The sequence below is a fragment of the Octopus sinensis genome, linkage group LG1, assembly GCF_006345805.1.
Source record: "Octopus sinensis linkage group LG1, ASM634580v1, whole genome shotgun sequence".
Classification (NCBI taxonomy): domain Eukaryota; kingdom Metazoa; phylum Mollusca; class Cephalopoda; order Octopoda; family Octopodidae; genus Octopus; species Octopus sinensis.
The window spans coordinates 16303479-16318071 of NC_042997.1; the positions used below are offsets into that span (position 1 = coordinate 16303479).

The following is a 14593-nucleotide window of genomic DNA, read 5'->3' on the forward strand; positions in this document are numbered from 1 at the left end:
TCTTCAGAATAAAGACCCATGACCTTCTGCCAATAATCTGCAAGCTTTCGGATTTGGTCAAAGTACCAATCCTTTGGCTTTGAATCAAAAAACTTTTGACAGGCTTCTTCAACAAAATATCAAATGACTCAAATCAACAACCTTTCATAAAGTGATGCATTGTTCAGAAGAGACTGTAGTCAGCTGGAGCAACGTCTAAACTATAGTCTGGATGCGGCAGAACTTCCACACTGTCCAATTCTTCAATTTTGTTGCTAGTCTTTCTAGCAGTATGCAGCTTTGCATTGTCTTGCTGAAACAAAGCGCGTTTTCGACGAACGAGTCTTGGGTGCTTTTCAGCAGTGAGTCACCATTAAACATGACATGAACTGAATGAACACACACACACCACAAAAATATATAAAAAAGCATTATTTTAACACAGCGCATGAACTTTTTCCTCAACCTAATATTTAACATAATAGATGCACCTAAATTTCAGCAGCACATATTCAAAAAAGTTTTTAGTGCATTGAAGCTTATAGGAGGAATCGAGTAGTGTTTTTTTTTTTTTACCCCAGACATTCTGTTAGGGTAAAAAACAAGTGCATCCTATATGCCAACAGCTATAGTATAATACCACACAAGTATAGTTACAACTTGATGCTGAAGACTTCCGTGTCTGCTGTCCAGGCTTACACCTTTTGAACTACTCCAATGCTTTATTCTGTAATGCAGTAAATATTCTTTTCTGCTCTAGGCACAAGGTCCGTAATTTTTTTTTTTTTTTTTTCTTTGGTTGGGGTGCAGTCAATTAGATTGACTCCTGTACGCAACTGGTACTTAATTTATCAGCCCCAAAAGCATGAAAGGCAAAGTCGACATCGGCGGAATTTGAACTCCAAACGTAAAGACAGCTGAAATACTGCTAAGCATTTCGTCTGGCGTGCTAACGTTTCTGACCGCTCGCTGCCTTTATCAATCTTTATATCACTTTATCTCTTACATAAAATCTTTAATTCTCAAATATATAAAAATATATACTCAGGGCAGTGGTGTAAATATACAAGGTAGGGTCACTAGGTTGAGGTAAAAGTTCATACGCCATGTTAAAATAATGATTTTTTATGCAAGAATTTATTTAAAATCAGCTACAATTATTCTTCAGAATAAAGACCCATGACCTTCAGCAAGCAAGAAAACATCGATTTATCAAGACTCGCTGCAGCGAGCTAGAATTGAACAGTAACTGTTTTACTGCACATAAAAATTTTTTTAAATGTCAAGGGGAACAACTCCAAATCTCAAATAAAGAAGTTAAAATTGTATCTCACTTTTGGCTGCTATTTCTAGCAGCCAACTTGAATTACATTGTGGGCCACTTTAATCACAGAAAGCTTTTTTGAGGGCCGCTTGTATACTTTATGAACTAATAGTCAACTAATCACATTACAGAATCAAGAATTTTTCATACTTTTCATTTGTTTGAAATTATAGAATTGTAGGCTATTGCTTTATTACCACTTACAAATTCTAAATTTATTTTGAAACAAATGTTTCACACAAACAATTTTATTTTGAAATTAAACACAATAAAGAGGTCACCTATTTCAAGAAAGTATCAAGTGAGCTGCAAGATAAATGTCTGCAGGCCACAGGCTGGCCAGCCCTGGTGTAGAAGCTTCCTTGTGGACTCAAATCCATATATCTTTTATCTTGTATTTGTTTTATTCATTAAACTGCAGCCATACTGGAGCACCACCTTGAAGGCTTTCGTTGAATAGGTTGACCCCAGTACTTCGTTTTAAGTCTGGTACTCAATGTATCAGTCTCTTTTGCAGGACTGCTAAGTTATGGAGAAATAAACAAAGCAACACCAGATGTGAAGCAGTAGACACACACACACACACATATATGCAATGGGTTTCCACACAGTCTCCATCTATCAAATTCACTGACAAAGCATTGGTTGAGTGCCCATGGCTATACTAGAAGGCATTCATCGTAGGTGCTATGAAGTGGGACTGAACCCAAAACTACATGGTTGCAAATCAGACTTCTTTACCACACAGCCATGACTGGGCCTTTAGTTGGTTATGGTATTTTGTTTATCATTGTAATTATATGCCATAGATTGGAGCCTGGTGCAGCCTTCTGGTTTGCCAGCCCTCAGTCAAACTGTCCAACCCATGGCAGCATGGAAAGCAGATGTTAAACAATGTTGAGAGTAAGTATTGTTAAGCTTTCAGCAAATGCGGTGAACAGCCATTTTACTTACATTGCTAATATCCTTGAAAAAGGTATGAACGAGAGAGGATTATGGCTTTGTTAGAAAATATTCTTTTTCACTTGACCTTATGTCAAAATATCACAAGTATGATGTGCTTTTGTTTCAATATTGTGTTTTGATTTTTGTTTTATTTTTTATAGCTTTTGGCTTCTGACAATTTCCAGAATTTGCCCGTTTTATCTCCAGAAACAGAAATGTTGTTGGATTTTATATACGATGTTAAAAACCAACCGAATGGAGATGAAGCGTCAGATGGAGAGCAAGAAGAAAAGACTTTAATGTTCAAAGAACAGGATCTGTTGCATATGCTCAATCTGTTGTGTCCCCTTCACCCAGAAGAACCACCATCATTTGACCACCATATTATTCTAACAAGGTAGCAGGAGTACTTCTTTTGTGGTTGATCTAAACATTATTTATAACAATTCTGTTAAAGCTGTCCAAACAAGCACTCTCTGTACAGTTTCGTTGGTGAAATTTAGTGTATTTTAATCGTAGGATTTTGAATGCAGTGTGATAGGTTTTATAACATTTCCCACTCTGAACACAATAGTGCAATTCACCTTGATGTAAATAAGTACCATAGGGTGGTGGTACAATTCACTGCTGTAAATAATTATAACATTACACAATTCATGTACAATTTCATTCATTTACATTACTGTGTTTGTCATGGGTATAACTGCAAGAGAGAGAGAGAGATTGGTTCAATGAAAATAAGGCGGCGAGCTGGCAGAATCGTTAGCACGTCGGGCGAAATGCTTAGCGGTATTTCGGCTGCCGTTACGTTGTGAGTTCAAATTCCGCCGAGGTCGACTGCCTTTCATCCTTTCGGGGTCGATAAATTAAGTACCAGTTGAGCACTGGGGTCGATATAATCGACTTAATACCTATGTCTGTCCATGTTTGTCCCCTCTATGTTTAGCCCCTTGTGGGTAATAATGAAATAGGTTCAATGAAAATGACTTATAAATCATATCAAAACAAAGTCCTTGGTGATATTCCAAATACCCAATATGAGATGGGAATTCCTAGCCATAAAGTATGAAATAAATACCATATTGTAGCAATAATTTTGGGTTTCTCCAATTGAATTTTTTACCAGAATTCCACATTGTAGTCATTATCATCATCATCGTCATAACATCCACTTTTCCAAGCTTGCATAAATTACAGTTATGGCTATACTAAAATTATTTTTTTTTTTTGCAATTTTTGTTTTTAAGTATTTAACATAATGAATAATTCTTTTGAGACTCCTAAAATCTTGATAATGTGTATATGTGTGTGTTTGTGTTTGTGTAATTTGTAACTGCTTGTTTGATTTTTTTATTGCTGCATAACAATATTGTTCCAGTGGAGAAGATAGAAACAAAAAACAAAATGAAGAGCAGGTTCATTGAAGCTCATATCAGATTAAGAGTACTATGTTAGTGTTCTAGCCATGACCATCTCATCTTGTATTTAAACAATGCAGCCAGGACTACATTATTCATTTCAGTGTGTTCTTCTTTTAAGATGGTAGAGTGTAATGAGGAAAACCTGGCTGCTATTTCTAGCAGTCTGATAGTCTACATAGAGGAGGCTCTCACACACTCTTTAGCCTTACCTGTCAGAGAATTATATTAATGTTTGTAATCAATTGCAACCACAGAATCATTAGAATTTCACAATTGTTTAGGATTTTCTGTAACTTCTAAACTTTAAGTTCTTTTCATAGTTATAATTAGTATATCTCTAGGTTAATTATGAGATTTGTACTTGGAATTGTATCTTTTGTGTTTCCAAAAAAGACACATGATAGTCTCTAATGAGAAATAGTACATAATAAATGTTACTTGGAATAAACAGTAAAACACCAAGTGAAAATGAGTCGAGGGACCATTCCAATTTGTATAAAAGCAGATTGAGGTAAAAATTACTATTATTGCTTCTCTAGAAAAACATCCAGTCTGTTTAGGTTTGTCCTTTAGCCACTTTATTAAGTAAGTAATGAATTGACCCCTTTCTAGAGATTCTTTTTTTTAGGTTTGATAACTTTGGTATTACATCATCAAAAAACTATTTCTTTCTTAATTCAAACAGAAATTAAAAAGTTTATATTTATTCTTGACTTTATAAGAGAAATATAATATTCTGTATTGTTACTTTTAACCCTTTAGTGTTCGCATTATTCTGCCAAAATTAATGCTTTTTTTATCCACATTGTTTTGAACTAATCATGCATTATCTTGTAGCTATGAGATTTTAATGAGGTAGCTGTTAATTTCTAGAACGATATTGTAGGGTTGGTGTGAGAGACCAGATCTGGTCAGTTTGAACATAAAACAGGCAGAATACTTTTGGCCGGATATGGCCGGTTTAAATGCTAAAGGGTTAAGGCAATGCTTACATTTTGTATTGTTTTTACTTTGAATCATATTTCCATTCATTATAAAGCAATTCGTTGTTATTTTAAAATGAATATCTTAAGGCAGTGAGCTGGCAGAATCATTAGAGCATCAGAAAAATGCTTCATGTCATTTATTCCAACTCTGCATTCTGATTTCAAATCCTGCCAAGATCAACTTTGCCTTTCATCCTTTTGAGGTCAATAAAATAAGTACCAGCAAAGTACTGAGATCAATGTAATCAACTAAACGTCTCCTTTCAAAATTGCTTCACCTTGTGTCTTATTAAGGAATCGTTATTTTAAAGTATGTTTTTTCCTGCTGGTATGTTTAGTTCATCATAACTGCAATAAAATGTCTTTCATGTTGTATATCTTACGTCATATCTTCTGATTTCATTTACTTATTTTATATTAGACTTCTCTGGTTTACTATTGACTTGCAAAACTCCTGTCATCAACTCTTGACAGTTTATTTATTTATTTATCTATTTTACACTCACGGGGTGGTTGGCATTAGGAAGGGCATCCAGCTGTAGAAACACTGCCAGATCAGACTGGAGCCTGGTGCAGCCTCCTGGCTTCTCAGACCCCGGTCGAACCGCCCAACCCATGCTAGCATGGAAAACGGATGTTAAATGATGATGATGATGACAGCGTGTTCATCCTTTCACAATCCATGTCTATCTTACATTGATCCATGAATTTAATACCTAGATACTTTCTAACTCATTTTTGCTTTATTTTTCTCCTAAATTGATATATGTATCCGCCAATAGATCAGAATCCATTCGTTACCATAGAGTTACAGCCTTTCATCAGTTTTTTTTAGCCATGTTTTACTGCTATGCTTATTTCACCTCAAAGTCAACATTTCAAACAGGTAAAAAAACATATCTCTCTATATATGAAATTCTTTGTCTATGTCTGTCTGCATGTTCCCTATGCATTCTCAAACGGGTCTACCAAATCAAATTTTACAAGGTAATAGTATTAGATCCCGCGAGTGTCAACATGTAATTTTTATTTTCATTTGGATGAAAACAATATAACATTTTATCTAAAATAATCTTTCTGTAGTCAACTGTAGTAAAGGACATTTTATACCACCACCACCATGATGTCACATTTTGTATATGAGTATGTGTGTGTTTGCACATCCGATGTGTATGAGATAGTAAAGGACATTTTATACCACCAGCACTACAACGCATTTTATATATGAGTGTGTGTGTTTGCGCATTCATTACGTACAAGATAGTAAAGGACATTTTATACCATGGTGACAACACATTTTGTATATGAGTGTGTTTGTGTTTGCATTACATAAATGTATGTCTGTGTGTGTCTGTCTTAGTATATGTATGTGAGTGTATGTGTGATTCTCAATTATACTGATGTAAACTGGCTATGTGAAAGAGCCAGTTTAGTTGGAGCCAATAGGCTCCAATTAATGAAATGGTTGATAAATTCAATCATGAACTTCTTCAAAAGTTAACAGATTCATCAGAAATGACTTTTCCATCAATTCACACAACAGTCAGTCAAGATCAGGCTGTTCAATACCCTGTTGAATTTCTGCACACACTTAAACCCACTGGAATGCCAACGCATAACTTGACACTAAAGCTGGATGTTCCCATTATGTTGCTTAGGAATCTTGACCCACCTTGCCTGTGTAATGGAACTTGCTTAATTGTTACGTCCATGAAGCCCCATGTCCTACAGGCAACAATCATAATAGGTAGTCACAAAGAAAAAAATGTCTTTATTCCAAAATTTCCTCTCATACCTACTGATGTTCCATTTGAATTTAAGAGGCTTCAGTTTCCAGTCATACTAAATTTTGGTATTTCAATTAACAAATCTCAGGTTCAATCCCTCAAGGTAGTTGCACGTCATTTCTCTACTGCATGCTTCTCCCGTGGCTAACTCTATGTTCATTGCTCACAAGTTGGAAACAGCAACAATTTATTCATTTGGACACCAACAAAAAATTACACAATGAATGTTGTTTACCCTGAGGTGCTTCAAGATTGAAAGATTTTTCAGTTCTAAATTCTATTATCATTACAATTTGGATATTTTTCAATAAAATATAGATATTTTGAAATATGAGAAAAAAATATACCTTCATATTTATTGTTTACTAATTTGAATATGAACAGCTGTAACCTTAGCAATACTGGGTAATTCAGCTAGTTTAATATGAAACAAAAGCCTTCTATTACCAACCATCTACCTGAAAACCTAACCACTAGATTACTATTAGACTCGCATCCCATGTGAGTTGTGGCATTCCATCGGTTGTGACAACGAGGGTTCCAGTTGATCTCATCAACAGAACAGCCTGCTTGCGAAATTGATGTCCAAGTGGCTGAGCACTCCACAGACACATGTAGCCTTCACATAGTTCTCAGGCAGATTCAGTGTGGCACAGAATGTGGCAAGGCTAGCCCTTTGAAATATAGGTACAACTCATTTTTGCCAGCTGAGTGGACTGGAGCAACGTGAAATAAAGTGTCTTGCTCAAGGACACAGCATGTCACTAGGAATTGAACTCACAACCTTACAATCATGAGCTAAATACCCTCACTACTAAGCCATGCAATTTCCCCATTGTGATTTTATCACATTTATAATATGAACTTTTTCTTTTTAATACTCCATATTTCCCTACCTGGTCCAAAGTTGCTTGTATTTTAAGCTATTCAATGGTATTTTCGTTTTCTGTATGTATCTATATGTTTGTTTGTTGTCTTGCCTAGATATTACATAACTATTATAAATAAGCATCATCCTCTTGCAAGTGATGTTGTTCATTTCCAGTCTTCCATAAACAACATCTATGAGGAAAATATTACCTTATTTGGAAACAGGTTAGGGTCAGCAATGAGAAGGACATTTGGCTGTAGAAGATCTTCCTCAAATTCCATCTGACCCATGCTAGCATGGAAAAAGTGAACATGATGGATGATGACGATGATAGTTTACCAGAGATGATACAGCAACCAAGTAGAGGCTCCCTCACTGGCTCATGGAGAGCCTCTTAAATTTATACTGAGGCTTTCCTTCATCATCATGCAGAACATCGGCCACCACTTTCTTCCACTGTAGTGAGTGAGGCTGGTCTATTTCTGATGTTAGCAGTCCAGGTTGTCGACTATTTGCCTTGGCAGTGGTTAACTTCTACTCTTCCTTCAAGCACAGAGCATTCCAGTATGTCATCAGTTCTTGAGATGTGTCCAAAACTGTAAAGTTACCTTTGCATGGCAGTTTTCCAGAAGTATAGGTTTTCAATCTTTTATTTCTGAGAATATAATCAATCTGGTTCCTGATTTTACTGTCCAGAGCTGCTCATATAGTTGTGCACCAAGGGTGTTGATCAAACATTGTGTTCGTTATACAGAGGGATTTACTTGACAGACCTAACTTGTCAAAACTTTTGTCCATTTGGTCTTTTAGTGGTGACATTTAACAACAGTGGGCTTTAACTTAAGCTCACTTCTTTGCTATTAATATTTCTTTATCATATTTACACCCTCCTCTGCTCAAACTGTCTTCATACTCACCAATCAGTATATAACTTATATTAAATCTATATAGTATTGCTTAGCCATGAAATAGGTCTTCTGAGAATAACATCGACATATGAAAAAATGTGAGTCAGCAGCACCAGTATCATTGAATATATGTAGATGTGTAACACAAAATAATTTAAATTCTCTTTTCATCTTTTTTCTTCTTTACCAAATATGCTATATTATTAGGGAGAAGTATGTATGAAAGAGTAATAGTGCATGTGTTCACATTGGCACCAAAAAGAAAGAAGCATAGAATTGATACTACAAGAGAATAGGAATGCTTAGAAGAGAGCAATAGTGACTACCTCAAGCAGATCCAACAGAGGCCCAGCTACTGAAATTGAAAACTGTATGGTCAAAAGTGCATTTAAACATATGAAGGCAGGGAAGGTAGTTGGATCATCAGATGTAGCCTCTGGGATACTGAAAATATCTAGGGAGGTAGGCCACATGTTAGTCTCAGGAAGTGTCATATCCAATGACTGACGTAGTAGTGTCATCATCCGCTGTGACAAGAATAAAGACATACATGAGAGAGAGGAAACTACTGAGGCATCAAATTAATGAACCAGATTATGAATGTTATTGAAAGAGTCATAACAATTGATTAGGGGGGAAATAAGCAAAGAGGAGATGCAGTTCTGTTGTGAGACAATTGCTGGAGAATTACTTAGCTACGGATAAACCACTCCTCTAGCATTTATCAAATTTAGAAGGCCTTTGATGAGGTTCTATGTACTCTAGTGATCACAAAGAAAGCGAAAGCATTCCTTGTGACTGCACCTTTGTACATGTGTGAGCCATGTACAGAGATGCATTCAGCAAGGCGAGAGTTAGCAGTGAGTCCTGCAGGGAATTCAGCACGCAGGGCTCCTTTTTATTAAAGACCTTTGAGCTGTAATGAAGGAGTTTAAGACCAGTTGTCTGTGGGAGTTCCTGTATGCTGATGGCTTAAGTTCTTATAACTGAATCTGTAAAAGATTTAGAGAAGAAATTCTGAACATGGAAGCAAATTCTAGAATTGAGAACCCTCAAACTAGGTTTAATAAGAACTAAAGCTTCAGTAATTAGAAAAGGCAAACAGGACCCTACAGCCTTCAGGGAAATGGTTATGCCCAATATATAGAAACGGAATAAATAGAAATCCGTACGCTGTACTGTAAACTCACGAGGTATAGTGCAGGCTGACATTGAAAGTAGGCTTCATATGTGGTGAGTGCATTAGAAGCAGTCAGTTGTAAGAGTATGCAAGAAATAGATTCCTGAAAACTCTCCACAAGTACTTGATACTTTTGATTACCTTTATAACTTAATTAGCAGGGGAGATGTGTCTTCCAAAAAGCATAGTAACCAGAAAGAACAGGATTGAAAAAGTTCAGAGGCCAGTTGACCTCTTGCAAACAAAGAGGTTCTCTCTCAGAGGGAAAAGCAGATGATATGATGTGTGATGCCACAAGGTAGCAAGATGTAGTCTCAGATGCTGGAAAGAGTGCTAATATGTTCCTCTTGGGTGTGTAATATTAATTTTGTATGAATAATATAGCACAAATGAGCTGAGAGAAAAGCTAGATAGAAGAGGAACCAGATGAAATGTAATGTGCAAGAGAGAAAACTGTAATGCTCATGTATTAAGCATTGCCAAGCACTTGAAGAGAACTGGAAGCTGTGTAAGAGGGAGCCCTAGGAAAACATGAGAAGAAGTAGTGAAGATTGATCTCAAGAGGCTGAACCTCATCAAGGACAAAAAAACCTGTGATGAGTGACAACGTGCCATGCTAGAGAAGACCAACCTACCCATGCAAGCATTAGGAAAACAGACATAAAAATGATAGAGGTTTGAAATTATAACATCTACATTTAGATCTCCCAGCCATCATATGTTCATCTTAACCCATTTGTTACAAAATTTCTGTTGAAATACATTGCTTTTATTTTGATTAATATGGGAAAAAATGAATTTTAGTAAAATATCTTTGGCACAACATTAAGCTATCATCTGGAATTTAACATGAAATTTTGATGGAAAGTTTTAGCTGAAATCACTTTAAAACAGACGTTTGTATCATAGGATCAAGGACAGTTTCAGACAGATTTAGCTCTTAAAAGGGTTAAGTCTCTGCCTCCTGCCTGCCTCCTCTCTTCATTAACCTCTCATCTGTTACTTACTTTCCTATCACTGTGCACTTCTTATATAAGGAGAAGTGGCATTGTAATCTTATCTTTATTCGACTACTCCTTATCATCACTCTCTTAACAGTCTAACACTTTCCCATCACATTAGATCTCCTAATATTCAATCATTTTTCTTTATCACTAACCATTTTCACTTTCCTTTCTCCTTCTTTTCTTTGTCAATGATTATTGATGTCCATCACTACCGCTCTTTCTACATTAACTTTGGAAAGTCCTTGACTGGATGCATTAAACAAATATTAAACCCAATAGTCAAAAGATGAATCCCTTACATGGTCATTCAACCTGCTAGAAACAGCAGCTAAATCTTCCTCTATTCTTTCTAAAATATCAAACTTTACCATCTTAAAAGGCCTCTTGATTAATGTAGTCTTATATACATTATGTCTTATAAAATAAAATTTAAAAAGTGAGTGGATGGTCACAGAAGGAATGTCTTTGATTATACATCTCTTCTGTGGAGAGTTACTGAGTACTAAATAATAACAACGAATAGTTTCGTTGCCAGCTGACGGTTTATGCTTATAACACTAAAATAACTGTACAGTAAGGCCATATTTCAATCAAAAATATACTTTCATTTTATGTTCTGTTATTGGGTGTCATGTGTGTGTGTGGAGAGAGATAGACTTGTCTAATCAATCAAAAACCTGATGGATAAAAGTTGTGCTTACATAGCTATGTAATTCTGAATAATGTCCAGATAAACTGTTTAACAATTACATAATGTATTAAGTAGTCCTTTTGCTACACTTGTACGTACACACTCTCATATGAAATATATTAGCTATGGATATTTGTGTGTGTGTGTATAGTAGAATCACAGGGAAGTTAACTGAAAGTAGACTTTTTATGTGGCAGATATGCAGGAACAATAAACACTAAGAACTGTCAGGAAATAGAAATACATTCTCTTCAATGCCTAGGAGGCTCCCTAAAGGCAATTAATAGTTTCTGTTACCTAGGTAACTTAATTAGCAGTGGAGGAGGATGTTCCAAAAATATAGTTGCTAGAATAAAAATAGGATGGAGAAAGTTCAGGGAGTTATTACTTCTGTTGGTAACAAAAGGTCTCTTCCTCAGAGTGAAAGATAGGTTGTACAGTGCTTGTGGATAAACAGCAATACTGCATAGTAATGAGATGCAGAGGACATGTAAAGACTAGAAACGAAGTTAGTATGTTCCAGTGGATGTACAACATAAGTGTGCATGTAAGACAAAGTGCTAATATATTGAGAAAAATTAGGCATTAGGGGAATCAGATATGTACAAGACAAGATTGTGCTGGTATGATCATGTGATGTGTATGGCTAACAACATCATCATCATCATCATTTAACGTCCGTTTTCCACGCTAGCACGGGTTGGACGGTTCGACCGGGGTCTGGGAAGCCAGGGGCTACACCAGGCTCCAGTCTGATCTGGCAGAGTTTCTACAGCTGGATGCCCTTCCTAATGCCAACCACTCTGCGAGTGTAGTGGGTGCTTTTTACATACCACCTGCACAGGTGCCAGGGGGGTCCGGCATCGGCCACGATCGGTTGGAGCTTTTAACGTGCCACTGGCACGGAAGCCAGCCAAGGCGGCGCTGGCCACATTCGGATGGTGCTTTTTATGTGCCACCGGCACAGAAGCCAGTCGGGGCGGCGCTGGCATCAGCCACATTCAAAGAAGTGTTGATCGCTTAAAGTATATGGAACTTATGGAAAAGGGAGATTCAGCAAGACATGGGACACAGTAATGAAGGGCTGATCTTAAGGTGTTAATGCTTGCAGTGAAGATAACAAAGGATGAGATGACTGGTGTTTTGTTGTGCTCAATATGAACTGTCATGATAAAAGTGAGGTCCTAAGAGCATTGTTTTTGTCTATACATTTACTGGGCCCTGCCCCTGTCAAGTTAACACTGTTTCTCATCTTCTTAATACCCATCACTTCTAATTATGGCATCATTCTGTTGCTGTAATCATATAACAGCAGAATCTACACACTTCTACTTGTTGCCTCTGCCACTCCTTGGAACCACTTCCTTCAGCATCCTCCCTCCGTTTCGATATCATCCCTTCTCTGTTTTCCACTGATTACTCCCAGATGTATTTCCCTCTCTTCTAAGTTACATTTTGGTACTGCTATACCTCATTTTTAACACCCTCTCATATCTGCTATCTTTCTCGACATTTTCTCATATCTACCATTGATATTCCCCTTCACCTTTGCCCTCCTCCTCCCCCCCACACACAAACTAACTATAGTGTACCTAACTATGTGTACCTTTAACCACCATTTCTCTCTCTCTCACTCTCCACCTTCCAACACTGCACATCATCTCCCTATTTCCTTGTCTCTCTACAAGTTTATTATATTGCTGCTCTCCATCCTTCTTCTGCTGCCACTTATCACTTCCTTATTTCTTTTACCTTCTTCCTCATACTGGTATTTACCAGTGACCATACCGCCACCCTTGCACATCATTCACATTAACCTCTAACTCCAACTCTAACCACCTGTCATTCTCACACTTCTTTGAACTTATCCACCCACTCCTCCCAATCTTAGGCCCATATGCTCTCTCATTCCCACCATCTTGTATCTTGAGAGTATGCTCTGTCACCTTGTCAACATCCTTATTTTATTTCCAATTACTCCCACCTGCTCCTATGTAATGTGAGGTAACCATGTATTCTGTAGCAAAACACTTGTACCCTTCTATTATACTTCAGTCTCTCAACACCTGGCATAAAACCACTTCCCCCTCTCCGATGGAAAACTTCTTTTTTTTTTTCTTGTCTTGCATGTTACTTGGCAACTTCACTTGTGTTAATGTCACAAAGAAACACTCAGTCCACTCTGTGGTTAACATTAGGAGAAGCATCCAGCTGTATACACATCCCCAGCTCTTTGGATCTTGTGAAACTATCCAGTCATTGCCAGCATGGAAGATGGACATTAAATAATGATGATGATGATATATGTTTGTGTGTGTGTATGTATGCATGTACGTATATATGTGTCTGTATATGTGTGTGTGTGTATGTATATATATATAGAGGGAGAGTGGCTAACTGGCTTCCATACCAGTGGAACGTAAAAGGCACCATTCTAGTGTGATCGTTACCAGCGTCGCCTTACTGGCACATGAAAAAACATTCAAGCGAGGTCGTTGCCAGTACCGCTTGACTGGCCCCCGTGCCAGTGGCATGTAAAAGCACCCACTACACTCTCGGAGTGGCTGGTGTTAGGAAGGGCATCCAGCTGTAGAAACTCTGCCAGATTGAGATTGGAACCTGGTGCAGCCATCTGGTTCGCCAGTCCCAGTCAAATCGTCCAACCCATGCTAGCATGGAAAGCGGTCGTTAAACAATGATGATGATGATATACATACATACATATACACACACTCCATAATGCCCCTGTCAGTGTAAAGCAGCTGCTATTGACACTATAAATAAGTTGTCAGAAATTCAACATGTTCATGTATATATTATCTCTGTGTGAGTGAATGTATGCACACACACACATACACAATGCCATAATCAATATAACAATATATATGTAGTTGTTTTGCTCTTGAATATTTCTGTTGAACGTTACTTTAGCTTGAAGGTCACCATAATTCAAACACTGCTACTTGTTCAGCTCCGGGTCAAATGCCATTGAGCTGACATATCGACCCAAATGGTTCCAGATGTCTAGAACCATATCATCCAATATGGCCCTAGACCTTTCTTCGAGGCAGTTGAATATGAATTGAGGATAAGCTTGCTGTTGTTTCTAGCTACTATGTAGTGATCATCTTATTCTTTAATTCTGCTGCCACTTTTTCATTTTACGCTGAAGCCAATGAAAATATGTGACTATCAAATTGATAAATTATCCTAACAAAAAAACGCAAAATCTCAAACCAGTTCAAATATGTTTGGGATATATTTGGCCTGTGAAAAGACTGTAGTTTGCCATGTAGAAAATTCCTGCTTTAGCCAACAGTGATAAAACGCCAACAGTTATTTCAGAGCACCCCTTGTGGATTGATAAATGCATTTCAAGCTCCTTTGCTATAATCAAGGATGACAACTCTTAAATAACTATAAAAAAAAAAACAGTAGCAAATATCTACTGACTACAAATGAATGGCTGACAGACTCATTGACGATAGCTTAAG

General features: G+C 37.1%; 1 protein-coding gene and 1 long non-coding RNA gene across 2 annotated transcripts in view; both read left to right on the top strand.

Moving 5' to 3' along the window:
• LOC115211143 overlaps window positions 1–14593 on the top strand; it is a 37280-nt gene that overhangs the window by 15054 nt on the left and 7633 nt on the right. The window contains exon 6 of the mRNA XM_036511096.1: window positions 2410–2645. Coding sequence (XP_036366989.1) covers window positions 2410–2645 — 236 coding nt within the window. The remainder of the gene's footprint in view (window positions 1–2409; window positions 2646–14593) is intronic.
• Window positions 2654–3635, top strand: LOC118767074. The gene is made up of 2 exons (XR_005002977.1): window positions 2654–2974; window positions 3220–3635. It is a non-coding gene; the product is annotated as an uncharacterized LOC118767074 (long non-coding RNA).